Consider the following 15317-nt stretch of genomic DNA (forward strand, 5'->3'; position numbering starts at 1 on the left):
GTACTTGAAAACAGTTATATGCCCTCACAGTCTTCTCTTCTCTAAATTAACAAACCTAATTTTTTCAATCTTTCCACATAGGTCATGTTTTCTAGACCTTTAATTATTTTTGTTGCTCTTCTCTTGACTTTCTCCAATTTGTCTACATCTTTCCTGAAATGTGGCACGCAGAACTGGACACAATACTCCAGTTGAGGCCTAATCAGCATGGAGTAGAGCGGAAGAATTACTTCTTGTGTCTTGCTTACAAAACCCCTGCTAATACATCCCAGAATGATGTTTGCTTTTGCAATAGTGATACACCGTTCACTCACGTTTAGCTTGTGATCCACTATGACCCCCAGATTCCTTAAAACAGTACTCCATCCCAGGTAGTCATTTTCAATTCTGTATGTGTGTAACTGATTGCTCCTTCCGAAGTGGAAGTGCATTTGTCCTGATTGAATTTCATCCTATTAATTCAGACGATTTCTCCAGTTTGTCCAGATCATTTTGAATTTTAATGCTATCCTCCAAAGAACTTACAATTGCTCCCAGCTTGGTATCGTGTGCAAGCTTTATAAGTGTACTCTCTATGCCATTATCTGAATCATTGATGAAGATATTGAACTAAACAGTACCCAGAACTGATCCCTGTGGGACCCCTCTCAATATGCCCTTCCAGCTTGACTGTGAACCACTGATAACTACTCTCTGGGAACTGTTTTCCGAACAGTTATGCACCCACCCACCTTTTAATAGATCCATCAAGGTTGTATTTCCCTAGTTTGTTCAAGAGAAGATCATAGAATCATAGAAATGTAGTACTGGAAGGGACCTCAACAGGTCATCTAGTCCAGTCACCTCACTGAGGCAGGACTATGTATTATCTAATATCTATTCCTGACAGGTGTTTGTCTAATCTGTTCTTAACAATCTCCATTGAGAGAGATTCCACAACCATCCTAGGTAATTTGTACCAATGCTTAACTACCCTGACAGTTAGGAAGCTGTCAAGGTTCCTCCCCCACTCTGAACTCTAGGGTACAGATGTGGGGACCTGCATGAAAAACCTCCTAAGCTTATCTTTACCAGCTTAGGTCAAAACTTCCCCAAGGTACAAAATATTCCACCCGTTGTCCTTGGATTGGCCGCTACCACCACCAAACTAATACTGGTTACTGGGGAAGAGCTGTTTGGACGCGTCTTTCCCCCCAAAATACTTCCCAAAACCTTGCACCCCACTTCCTGGACAAGGTTTGGTAAAAAGCCTCACCAATTTGCCTAGGTGACTACAGACCCAGACCCTTGGATCTTAAGAACAATGAACAATCCTCCCAACACTTGCACCCCCCCCCCCCCATTTCCTGGGAAATGTTGGATAAAAAGCCTCACCAATTTGCATAAGTGACCACAGACCCAAACCCTTGGATCTGAGAACAATGAAAAAGCATTCAGTTTTCTTACAAGAAGACTTTTAATAAAAATAGAAGTAAATAGAAATAAAGAAATCCCCCCTGTAAAATCAGGATGGTGGATACCTTACAGGGTAATTAGATTCAAAACATAGAGAACCCCTCTAGGCAAAACCTTAAGTTACAAAAAGATACACAGACAGAAATAGTTATTCTATTCAGCACAGTTCTTTTCTCAGCCATTTAAAGAAATCATAATCTAACACGTACCTAGCTAGATTACTTACTAAAAGTTCTAAGACTCCATTCCTGGTCTATCCCCAGCCAAGACCCAGCATACAGACAGACACACAGACCCTTTGTTTCTCTCCCTCCTCCCAGCTTTTGAAAGTATCTTGTCTCCTCATTGGTCACTTTGGTCAGGTGCCAGCGAGGTCACCTTTAGCTTCTTAACCCTTTACAGGTGAGAGGAGCTTTCCCCTGGCCAGGAGGGATTTCAAAGGGGTTTACCCTTCCCTTTATATTTATGACAGAAGCCTTTCCTAACATCTAACCTAAATCTCCTTTCCTGCAATTTAAGCCCATTACTTCTTGTCCTCAGTGGTTAAGAAGAACAGTTTATCACCCTTCTCTTTATAAGAACCTTTTACATACTTAGAATCATAGAATCATAGAATATCATGGTTGGAAGGGACCTCAGGCGGTCATCTAGTTCAACTCCCTGCTCAAAGCAGACCAATCCCCAACTAAATCATCCCAGCCAGGGCTTTGTCAAGCCTGACCTTAAAAACTTCTAAGGAAGGTGATTCCACCACATCCCCAGGTAACACATTCTAGTGTTTCACCATCCTCCTAGTGAAAAAGTTTTTCCTAATATCCAACCTAAATCTCCCCCACTGCAACTTGAGACCATTACTCCTTGTTCTGTCATCTGCTACCACTGAGAACAGTCTAGAGCTATCCTCTTTGGAACCCCCTTTCAGGTAGTTGAAAGCAGCTATCAAAGCCCCCCTCATTCTTCTCTTCCGCAGACTAAACAATCCCAGTTCCCTCAGCCTCTCCTCATAAGTCATGTGCCCCAGCCCCCTAATCATTTTTGTTGCCCTCCGCTGGACTCTCTCCAATTTTTCCACATCCTTCTTGTAGTGTGGGGCCCAAAACTGGACACAGTACTCCAGATGAGGCCTCACCAATGTCGAATAGAGGGGAACGATCACATCCCTCGATCTGCTGGCAATGCCCCTACTTATAAAGCCTAAAATGCCATTGGCCTTCTTGGCAACAACGGCACACTGTTGACTCATATCCAGCTTCTCGTCCACTGTAAGCCCTAGGTCTTTTTCTGCAGAACTGCTGCCTAGCCGTTCGGTCCCTAGTCTGTAGCGGTGCATGGGATTCTTCCGTCCTAAGTGCAGGATTCTGCACTTGTCCTTGTTGAACCTCATCAGATTTCTTTTGGCCCAATCCTCCAATTTGTCTAGGTCCCTCTGTATCCTATCCCTACCTTCCAGCGTATCTACCACTCCTCCCAGTTTAGTGTCATCTGCAAACTTGCTGAGGGTGCAATCCACACCATCCTCCAGATCATTAGTGAAGGTATTGAACAAAACCGGCCCCAGGACTGACCCTTGGGGCACTCCACTTGATACCGGCTGCCAACTAGACATGGAGCCATTGATCACTACCCATTGGGCCCAACAATCTATCCAGCTTTCTATCCACCTTATAATCCATTCATCCAGCCCATACTACTTTAACTTACTGGCAAGAATACCATGGGAGACCGCGTCAAAAGCTTTGCTAAAGTCAAGGAACAACAGGTCCACTGCTTTCCCCTCATCCACAAAGCCAGTTATCTTGCTATAGAGGCAATTAGATTAGTCAGGCATGACTTGACCTTGGTGAATCCATGCTGACTGTTCCTGCTCACTTTCCTCTCATGTAAGTGCTTCAGGATTGATTCCTTGAGGACCTGCTCCATGATTTTTCCGGGGACTGAGGTGAGGCTGACTGGCCTGTAGTTCCCAGGATCCTCCTTCTTCCCTTTTTTAAAGATTGGCACTACATTAGCCTTTTTCCAGTCGTCTGGGACCTCCCCCAATCATCATGAGTTTTCAAAGATAATGGCCAATGGCTCTGCAATCACATCCACCAACTCCTTTAGCACTCTCGGATGCAACGCATCCGGCCCCATGGACTTGTGCTCGTCCAGATTTTCTAAATGGTCCCGAACCACTTCTTTCTTCACAGAGGGCTGGTCACCTCCTTCCCATGCTGTGCTGCCCAGTGCAGTAGTCTGGGAGCTGACCTTGTTCATGAAGACAGAGGCAAAAAAAAGCATTTAGTACATTAGCTTTTTGCACATCCTCTGTCACTAGGTTGCCTCCCTCATTCAGTAAGGGGCCTCACTTTCCTTGACTTTCTTCTTGTTGCTAACATACCTAAAGAAACCCTTCTTGTTACTCTTAACATCTCTTGCTCACTGCAACTCCAGGTGTGATTTGGCCTTCCTGTTTTCACTCCTGCATGCCTGAGCAATATTTTTATACTCCTCCCTGGTCATTTGTCCAATCTTCCACTTCTTGTAAGCTTCTTTTTTGTGTTTAAGATCAGCAAGGATTTCACTGTTAAGCCAAGCTGGTCGCCTGCCATATTTACTATTCTTTCTACACATCGTGATGGTTTGTCCCTGTAACCTCAATAAGGATTCTTTAAAATATAGCCAGCTGTCCTGGACTCCTTTCCTCCTCATGTTATTCTCCCAGGGGATCCTGCCCATCAGTTCCCTGAGGGAGTCAAAGTCTGCTTTTCTGAAGTCCGTATTCTGCTACTCTCCTTTCTTCCTTGTGTCAGGATCCTGAACTCGACCATTTCATGGTCACTGCCTCCCAGGTTCCCATCCACTTTTGCTTCCCCTACTAATTCTTCCTGCTTTGTGAGCAGCAGGTCAAGAAGAGCTCTGCCCCTAGTTGGTTCCTCCAGCACTGCATCATGCAAGACAGTATCAAAAGCCTTAATAAAGTCAACATATACCACATCTACCACTTCTCCTCATCCACTAGGCTGGTTACCCTGTCAAAGAAAGCTATTAGGTTAGTTTGACATGATTTGTTCTTGACAAATCCATGCTGATTGTTACTTATCACATTATTATCTTATAGGTCGGTGCAAAATTAAGCAACTCCTTTTCTTAATTATTTGCTACATTATTTTTCCAGGTACTAAAGTTAAGCTGACTGGTATGTAATTCCCAGGGTTGTCCTTACTTCCCTTTTTATAGATTGGCACTACATTTTGCCCTTTCCGGTCCTCTGGAATCTCTCCTGTCTTCCATGACTTTTCAAAGATAATTGTGAATGTCTCAGATATCTACTCAGTCAGGTCCTTGAGTATTCTAGGATGTATTTCAGCAGACCCTGGTGACTTGAAGACATCTAAGTTGTCTAAGTAATTTTTAACTTATTCTTTCCCTATCATAGCCTCTGATCCTACCTTATTTTCACTAGCATTCACTATGTTAGACATTCAATCGCTACTAACCTGGGGCCACTGGACAATCAAGGTGCTATAGGAGCATTCAAGGAAGACAAGGCCATTGTGGAGAAACTAAATGAATTCTTTGCATCAGTTTTCACTGCAGAGGATATGAGGAAGATTCCCATAACTGAGTCATTTTTAATCTCAGAAACACTAACTTTGATATGTTACCTATTACTTACATCATCCTCTATACCAGATGACTGGAAGATAGCTAATGTAAGACCAATTTTTTAAAAAGGCTGTAGAGGCAATTCTGGCAATTATAGGCCTTAACCCTCACTTCAGTACCAGGCAAACTGGTTGAAATTATAGTAAAGAACAGAATTATCAGACACACAGATGAACACATTAAAAAAGTCAAATTGACTCTTCCCCAGCATAAAGAGAAATCATGTCTCACCAATCTATTCAAATATTTTAAGGATGTCAATGAGCATGTGCACAAGGGTGATCCAGTTAGAGTATACTTGGACTATCAAAAAGGTTTTGAGAAGGTCCCCCACCAAAGGCTCTTCAACAACATAACCAGGGTGGGAATAAATGGTCAGTTTTCACAATGGAAAGTGATAAGTAGCAGGATCCCCCAAAGATCTGTACTGGGACCTGTGCTGCTCAACATATTCATAAATGATCTGGAAAAGGAGGTGAACAGTGAGGTAGCAAAAAGTCAAGGAAGTCTAAAGCTGAATGTGAAGAGTTACAAAGGGATTTCACAAAACTGGGTGACTGGGCAATACACTGGCAGATGAATTCAGTATAGACAAACACAAAGTAATGCACATTGGAAACAATCCTAATTATACCTATAAAATAACAGGGTCTAACTAAGCTGTTACCACTCAAGAAAGATCTTGGAGTCACTGTGGACAGTTCTCTAAAAACATCTGCTCAATGTACAGCAGTAGTCAAAATAGCTAAGTGAATGTTAGGAATCATCAGGAAAGGGATCAATAATAAGAGAAAATACAATAATGTCACTATATAAATACATTGTACGGCCAAACCTGGAGTACTGCATGCAGTTCTGATGGTCTCATCTCAAAAATGATATATTAAAATTGGAAAAGGTACAGAGAGAAGGGCAACATAAATTATTCAGGGTATTAAAGACCTTATATAAAATGGAAAGGAGTATTTGTGGCACCTTAGAGACTAACAAATTTATTTGAGCACAAGCTTTCGTGAGCTACAGCTCACTTCACCGGATGCATGCAGTGGAAAATACAGTGGGGAGATTTTATATACACAGAGAACATGAAACAATGGATGTTACCATACACACCGTAACAAGAGTGATCAGGTACCTGTAGCTCACCAAGGTGCCACAGGTACTCCTTTTCTTTTTGCGGATACAGACTAACACGGCTGCTACTCTGAAACCTATATAAAAAGACTGGGACTCTTCAGCATAGAAAAGAGATGACCAAGGGGCGATATGATAGAGGTCTATAAAATCAAGAAAGGTGTGGAGAAAGTGAATAGTAGTGTTATTTACCCCTTTACATAACACAAGAACCAGGGGACACTAAATGAAATTAATAGGCAACAGGTTTAAAACAAACACAAGGATATACTTGTGCACATAATGAACAGTCCACCTGTGGAACTCATTGCTAGGGAATGTTGTGAAGGTCAAGAGTATAACTTATTCAAAAAAGAATAAGTAATTTCATGGAGGATAGGTCCATTAATGGATATTAGCCAGGATGGTCAGGGATGCAAACCTAAGCTCTGGGTGTCCCTAAACCTCTGAGTGGAACCTTTGAAGTATCTTGCACTGACCACTGTCAGAAAACAGGATCTTGGGCTACACGGACCATTGGTCTGACCCAGTAGAGCCATTCTTATGGTTTTACGTATTGCCCACTGGGGATCTTGCTATAGTACTGCCCTCTCCACTTCCCTACCATGAGTTGTGGTTTAAAAGCCACGATATAGTCATATTCCCTCTTTGGGCTGACTGAGCTCTTGCATGTTGATCTAGAGTGTATGATGCAAGGGTTTAGCTGTTCATTCAGGCCTTTGCCTGAGGGAGCAAGTTTCAATGTGTTCAGTTTCAGCTGCAATATTGAGGGGACTTGCCTAGTTCTTGGTGTTTTAAATAAATTCACAAGTACCTAGAGAGGCCTGAATGGGCATTTTCTTTATACATCAAAAAATAAATATCCACCAAGCATTCTGTCTAATTTGTTTTAGAGTGGAAAGACACCCACTATTTTATGTGTATACAGTGCTTAATTTGTGAGATTAGAGAAAATGAAACATTTAAATACTCACAGTAACACGTTCCCCTGAGTGGATTTCCAAGGTACCTATTTTCAGAGTCACAGCTGCAGAAATAAAAATGAACTGAATTACTATTAAACACATTTTATAATTTTAATACAACATTAGAGTGAACATTTTTTCCCCAAATGTAAGGGGACAGTTTTAACTTATTAGAGGTGGGGATAAGTAAATGTTGAAGACATTTGATATAAGATAGTTCCAAACAAATGAAACAGCACTGTCTTTAGCTATGTATTAAATTCACAGGTAATTTGAGATCTGGAATGTATATACTGAGAAGTTAAGATGAGAGTTCAAAATCTTCAAAATTGTTACATCGTTCATTTTGTTTTGTTCTACAGCAGTAATATACTATACAGTTATTCTTTGTTAACATGCATAGTTTCAGCCAAATAGTCTAAAACCCAAAAACAATAAAACCATTTTTTTAAATAATCTGTTTTAAAACAACACTGGCAGAGGCAAAATAAAGAAAATGCTATGGTCCCTTTTGAAATTTTGTTTGCTATATCTGCTGTAAATTACAGCTATCATCACCTCCCCTTCATGTTCTCCATAACTCACTTCTTAGCATGGCAGAAATGGGGGGAATGGCCATTTTTGGTGTGGTTACACACAGTGTAGGGATGTAGGATACAAATAATAAATGAGATTGTTCAAAAAACATTTATGAATATTCTTAGTCATAACTTTTATGTTTATTTCACTGCTAATGTATAACCAACATCTACTCAGATGTATGCAGTCACAATTCAAATACATCTCGAGAAATAGACTTTTCTAGAAAAATACAGAACCCGAAGAACTACACTATGGCTTTAGGTTACAGCCCAGAGGAAGTGGTGGACACCCTTCAGCTGCACCATTCTGCCCAAGCTCCTGTTATGCTGAAGGGGGTAAGAGTAATTTGCAACACCCCTTTTTGGGGTGCAGCATACTCCCCCATGTACCCAGCTAGCTCTGCTAACCAGCAGAGAGTGCTACACAGAGGAAGAAGCCACGATTTTACCTGCTCCCTGCCACTAACCACCCATTTCCCACCCACCTGCTCCCAGAGGGTAACATCTGTGGCAGAGCCCCTGCACTACACTGAGCACCAGGAACCAAAATCCAAGAGACCTTAACCTAACTGTGAAAAGCTCCATTTCAGCTCCCTGTTCTGCTAAGTGACTCTCTTCCATTTATGCCCAGTCTAGCCCTTAAGCAGCTGAAAATATACAGTGCTCCTACTACCACTGCTCCAGAAGTCTCAATGCCTCGTTTGTTTCCTGTCACGTGACCCAATGTACATGGAATGCCTTCAAGTCACCTTCCTCATAGCATTCAAATCCCTCCTGGAATATTATTTCTGCCATCTTGCTTGTGAGAAGTAGGGGAATAAAAAATGGAGCTGTCCAGATGTGTTCTTGCCTTACTACATAACCATGACCTCTTATTACTGTTACTCTTCCTCTTTTCTCTGTTTATCGTTTTCACTTATTTTGCAGTTCAATTGTGAGCTCTTAGAGTGGGCAGAAACTATATTTTTGTTTGTGTTAGGTGTCAAATTCATTTTTGGAGCACTGAGAAAATCATTATGATTAATTACAATTTACAACAATAATAATTAAATGAGTAAGAACATGAAACAAAACGCAGAATTCCCTAATGTCTCTAAACAGATCCTCATAGTCAAAGCGTGTTGCAACCAGCCTTTCATTGATTAATTTCTTGAAGTAGTTACTTGTATTGCTAAATAAGATGGAGCAGTAGCTATTGTGTAGGTGACAAGGCATGTCAATGCCAGAAGTTGAAAAATATCCCTGTCCTATTTATAAAATAAGTTGTTCTCTTCAGCTTTATAACTCTTATGAAATAACCTACAGAATTTCATAGTGATTAAATGAATAAGACTATAAGAAATTACTCTAAAAACCTACATAATTTAATAGAAAATGATAACCTTTCTCTTGGTTTATGAACCATTCCACAGAATTCTCTAGCAGAGTTATAATTTTCTATTAAATTGTATAGGATGGTTCAGAAAACCAAGAGAAAGGTTATCATTTTCTATTAATGTCTATAGAATGTTTTCCCTATGGGAAGGTCTGGATCAGTCATTGTCATTTTTTGTGTTTCATTGCTTTGTGCTCTTCAAGAAACTTTGGTTGCAAGAGAATGTTGCATTAGATTTATTTTATTTATGAGCAATATTGAAAAACTGCTTAACTTAGATGTCATATCATCTAGCAATTTCCTGAATCTGGAGTATACTCTAATTATAACAGCTTAACTCCTAAGAGAAAAACAATTTAAGTTTTAATTTTCTCAAGTTTGTTTTGCTGTTGATCTCCTTAATAGTTCTCACACATAATATTTAGTTGTTATTGTACTCATTTTATTCAAAAATGCGGGAAAATACCAGTGAGTCTTTGTTACAACATCATAGAAGAAAATAAGCATCAATGGCATTTACAACATAACTCGATTCTCCCATGGAATTAATGCAGCTTTTCAGAGTTTTGTCTATTATACATTCCAACCAGCTTCATGTACCAAAGGAGAAGATAATAGCACCCATCGCCCTGAAAGAACTGTTGCAAATTACAGTTTAATGGCAAATTTCTCATTCTGTATAGCTAAAAACTTCCTAAAATTAGCACTCCAGGAAAAGTATTATGCTAGACACAGCATTCCAAAATTGTTATTTTTTGTTCATCTTCTCAGTAACCTCATCATTTATTAAGTGCATACATATTGTAGTACACACAAAAACAATGTTAAAACATTATTCATGTGACAAAGTCAAGCACTCAGTCAAGCATTATGCAACCTTGATTCAGCCCCCTTGTGTGTTCATTATTATACAGGCAGGCCTGCCGACAGGGGGGCAAAAGAGGCAATTGCCCAGAACCCCACCCCCCCCAGGACCTCCCGCCAGCAGCGGGCCCCACCGATCAGCTTGTTCCCATCCCCCCTAGTGCCGCTGTCACCCACTGCTGTCAACTGTTTGGTGGCCTGCCGGAGGCACTGGGGGGAGGGCGAGGAGCAGGGGATGGGAAGAGGTGGGGTGGACCTCTTGAGCACAGCCCAAGCTGGGTGGGGAGCGGAAGCTGCCTCCTCCCCAGCCAGGCTCTCTCAGGCAGCTCCTGGGGAGGGCTGCAGAGCAGAGATTGGGAGGGGCCAGCATTAAAAGCAGCTACCTCCTGCTCCTGGCCTGGGCTTCTGCTGCCAGGGAGAATGGCGGGAAGGGGGGCAGGTGCAGCAGGAGGACAAAGCAACCTCTCCACCCCACCCCCTGCAGGTAACATGGAGTGGGAGAGCACGGTGGCCCTGGGCTGGGCACAGAGGGGACTACAGGTGACCTGCCCTTTAAATCATGCCCCCGCACTCTGGGGAGGCACCAGTTGTATATGGGGTGCCCTCAGGAAAGGGGTGGGGGGAAGGAGCCTAGGATGGAGCAGGGTGGGGCGGGTGTCAAGCACCCCCCAGGAAATCTGGAAGTCAGCGGCTATGTTCCTAGGCGTGCACGGGGTGGTACTGGCGGCAGCAAAGGCAGCCAGGCGGACATGTGGAAGCCCAGGCCGTGCCGGAAGAGTGTGCCCAGCAGTGCAGCCGGCAGCTAACTGGGCACCAGTGGGGACCCATTGACTGTTCTACCCTGGGACCCAGAATTCCTGTCGGCAAACCTGATCAGATATATTTTCCACAGGACCCCTGCTTCAATCAGTGGCCAGGCTGGACCTGCTCTGGCAATGAATCAGGGATGGGCAGTGAAAAAGACTGTTGTCTATAGAACCCCTTCCTCAACTGATTTAGTTGGGGATTGGTCATGCTTTGAGCAGGGGGTTGGACTAGATGACCTCCTGAGGTCCCTTCTAAACATTATATTCTATGATTTGCTGAAAAAATTTCTTCATGTGGCATCACACTGACACCCAGATGGTTAATCAGACCCCACTACATAGACCTCTGCCACTTGAAGTAACATAGTAACTGATAGCAACAGTAGGGTGTCAGCCTCTATGTGGACTAGCACTAGAAGGGGATGAGACTCTTTGCTTGCCAAATGGTTTCAGTTAATTGCTGAGAGCAGGGGGAATGGTGAGATTCCTCCTCTACACAGCCTCTGTGCCAGCAGGAGGGTCACAGAGAGTGTGAGAGTAACAGACTCCCTCTTCTCAGTTCCAGTACTTGGCCCTTTTCCAGCCTGGAAAAGCCGCAAACAGGCATTCCAGGCAAAGTCCGGCTTAACCCCTATAGCTCTGTGTTGGCGCATGCTCAATCACTTAGGTAGGATGTGTGAGAGAATGGGGCAAACTCAGTTGCTCTCTGTGGAACTGAAGTGGAAGGCTCAAGTGAAGTCTGGTCAAAACTAGAGCTGTGAGAGGCTCAAGAATGCTCAGTTTGAATAGAATCTTCAAGAGTTTCCCTGCTAAAAATCAAAGGAGTTTCCACTGAGCATGAGAGAAATATCATTTTTCGAAAACTGTTGTGGCCAAATCTTTGCAGATTTTTATGGGGATGGCATAAGGCGCATCCCTAACACAAAGTCCACTCTCTGTCAAATGTTAACTTTTTGCTCCAAACATGAAGGTGCTAGAGATATTCAAAGAAAAAGTTTTAATTTTTTAACATGGGTACACCAATGTATTTTTCCCTGGCTTCATTTTTGAAAATGGCTGGACGATTTTGGCTCAAATTTTCCCAAAAAATTCAGTGAGAGGCAGATATCTTGCATAGAAAATTTATCTCAATTAAAGTTCTGACAAAATTATAAGCAACTGAAAACAGGGTCTTTATCATGGGCAGTGTCAGGCAACCTTAACAATAGAATCATAGGACTGGAAAGAACCTCAAGAGGTCATCTAGTCCAGTCCCCTGGATTCACAGCAGGAGTATTATCTAGACCATCCCTGACAGGGGGTTACCTGCTCTTACAAATCTCCAATGATGGAGATTCCACAACTTCCCGAGGCAATTTATTCAAATGCTTAACCACCTTGACAGTTATGAATTTTTTCCGAATGTCCAACCTAATCCTCCCTTGCTGCACTTTAAGAACATTGCTTCTTGTCCTATCCTCAGAGGTTAATGACAACAATTTTTCTGCCTCTTCCTTGTAACAACCTTTTTATGTACTTGAAAACGGTTATGTCCCCTCTCAGTCTTCTCTTCTCCAGACTAAACAAACCCAATTTTTTTCAATCTTCCCACACAGGTCATGTTTTCTAGACCTTTAATCATTTTTGTTGCTTTTTTCTGGACTTTCTCCAATTTGTCTACATCTTTCCTGATATGTGGCACCCAGAACTGGATGCAATACTCCTGCTGAGGCCTAATCAGCATGGAGTAGAGCGGAAGAATTACTTCTTGTGTCTTGCTTACAAAACTCCTGCTAATACATCCCAGAATGATGTTTGCTTTCTTGGCAACAGTGTTACACTGTTGACTCATATTTAGCTAGGAAGCAGTACTGCAAAAATTTCCCATTTTGAATGTGTGCAAGTGATTGTTCCTTCCTAAGTGGACTACTTTGCATTTGTCCTTGTTGAATTTCACTCTATTTACTTCAGACCATTTCTCCAGTTTGTTCAGGTAATTTTGAATTTTAATCCTATCCTCCAAGAACTTGTAACTCCCCCCCCCCCCAACTTGGTTTTGTCCACAAACTTTATAAGTATACTCTCTCTAAATCACTGACCGAGATATTAAACAGACCTATACCCAGAACTGGTCCCTGATGGACCCCATTTGAGATGCCCTTCCAGCATTACTGTGAACCACTGACTAACTACTCTCCGGGAATGGTTTTCCAACCTTATAGTAGCTCCATCTAGGTTGTATTTATCTAGTTTGTTTATAAGTCATCCATGCAAGATGGTATCAAAAGCCTTACTATAGTCAAGATATACCATGTCTATTGCTTCCTCCCATCCACAAGGCTTGTACCCTGTCAAAGAAAGCTATTAGTTGGTTTGACATGATTTGTTCCTGACAGATTCATGATGACTGTTACTTCTCACCTTGTTATCTTCTACCTGTTCGCAAATTGATTGCACGTTGATTGACTGTAGCTGGTGCTACAGGCATGCCTATAATAAAAACTCTCCACTCTCATGGAAAAGCCTGTGGGTGGATTTCAATGAATGAAATCTCCACAAGGATCCCTCCACTAAACTCCACCCTAACCATTTCAGCAGAAGAAATGTTTTCCCACCCACCTCAACCCCTGAAGAAAACATCTTGCCCTCAGATCTGCAATCTTCTGGCTCTGCTATGGCCTCTCCTCCTGGCTGCAAGGTAGCGTTAGATCCATGGAAGGGGGAAGCTCTACAGAAAATATACCACCAGACTGTGTTAACTTTTCTGCATAAACTCAAGGGGGCCAGACAAAGATGATGTATTTGTCCAGCCTTCAGCCCCAACCCCAGTCTACAATCTCTTCTATTTCCCCAAAACAGATACTGGAGCCATGGAAGGCTCTCCTCAATACATCGCTCTGGGGATGATGAGCAGAGGCAATAACAGTACTTTTTACTACTGTACTTGACCTTTCATCCAAAGATGGCAAAGCTCTTTAAGTAACTTGATTTCTCACATAGTCTCATAGCTTGAACATAGGCATATAAAATTACATCCAGTTTTTCGGAATATCTTTAAGTTGGCAATTTTGAAAAGAAGAGTTACGGCACAATGCTCTATTTATTTTCTTTTAAAATCGGAGCATTTTAAAGGATCTGCTTTTCCTTCTCTGTCATTAAGATTGTTCAAAATTGTCTATTGCAGTAGCAAGACTATATATTGTATAACAGGTATAATTACATGATGCAAGTTATTGTGAGTTAACAGGACATTTTTGATTGCTCTGGCCCTTATATGTTTCAATGATAGAATTAGATCACAAGTTAGGCAGTATTCAGAAAATACCATATTTTATATCTGAACACAAATGTCCTTGATTTTATAAAACAAAAAGGAAAAAAATATGGACTATTCAGCTTACACAGATTGAAATTCCTTGATCTGAATCTATGAGACTTAATGCTTTATAGAAAAAATATAATCAAAACCTTCTTAAATCTGAACAGTCTAGAAAGTTTCAAGATTCACATATAAGGTTGCCCACTTTAGGAATCACAATGATTTAAATGTTCACAACTTTGAAGTATTCTGACTACAATGCCTGTCCAAATGATCGTTTTTGTATTATACTGTTTTTATTATCTGCTGTCTCAGACTATGACCCTAAAAGTAAGCATTTTACATCTAGGAACCCGTTATTTGTTTGGTAAGACTCTGTACTGAACTGTTCTGTATTTACCTATAAAACTACACAAATAATAACTTCTTACCGTGAAATGAAGAGGTATTTAATTAGGGGATTCCTTCAAAAATTTAATCGTGAAAAATAATTCTGTGACAAAGCAAATGTATTATTTCTAAAAGGAAACTACTCAAAGTTTATTGAATTCCACATCAGTAAAGCATAATCTATCTATACTGCTCAATGGAAAATACTTTTTTTGGAATTCTCCTCTTTTTTCTTCAAATAAACTCTCTTATCAAATTTGTGTTAATGATCTTCTTTTTACTAATCCATGCTAACTATCCTTAATTAAATCTAGTATTTCCACATGTCAAATTATCCTGTCCTTGATTATGGACTTCTCACTCCCCAAGCATGCAGATCTTTTATTATAATTATTATTTGTGTTACAGTAGCAACTATAAGGCTCATTGTGCTAGCCATTTCTCACAAGCATCTAGTGAAACAATCACCCTGAATAATTTATAACCTAAATAGGCAAGACAGACAAGGGGTGAGAGAAGAAACACATTAAGTGAAGTGGCTTTCCCAGTGTCACAGAGCAGGTCAGAGACAGAAGCAGGCACAGAACCCAGGTCTCCCCATCCAGTGGCTTGTCTATCAGACCAAATTGCCTTCCACTAGCATGTAGTTGACTGGATCTTCGTCGATTCCCATCCCAAAGATGTCATACAACATAACTTTGATGTAAATAAAAATAAATATAATAACCAAAAAAGCAAGTGCACATAACTTGAAAATATCCATACAGTCTGTCTAAAGCAATGTAAATATCAATGCTTACA

General features: G+C 41.3%; 1 protein-coding gene across 8 annotated transcripts in view; it reads right to left on the reverse strand.

Moving 5' to 3' along the window:
* ATRNL1 (attractin like 1) overlaps positions 1-15317 on the reverse strand; it is a 1081427-nt gene that overhangs the window by 579932 nt on the left and 486178 nt on the right. For 6 of the 8 annotated variants that reach the window (XM_073354269.1, XM_073354267.1, XM_073354264.1 and 3 more), the window contains one exon: positions 7212-7264. The exons of 1 other annotated variant lie outside the window; for it this stretch is intronic. In XM_073354269.1, the coding sequence (XP_073210370.1) occupies positions 7212-7264 (53 nt within the window). Of the gene's footprint in view, positions 1-2909; positions 3703-7211; positions 7265-15317 lie in introns of those variants that run through there. One more of the 8 variants, XM_073354270.1, reaches the window with a different exon arrangement.

Source organism: Lepidochelys kempii, chromosome 7 (genome assembly GCF_965140265.1).
Source record: "Lepidochelys kempii isolate rLepKem1 chromosome 7, rLepKem1.hap2, whole genome shotgun sequence".
Classification (NCBI taxonomy): domain Eukaryota; kingdom Metazoa; phylum Chordata; order Testudines; family Cheloniidae; genus Lepidochelys; species Lepidochelys kempii.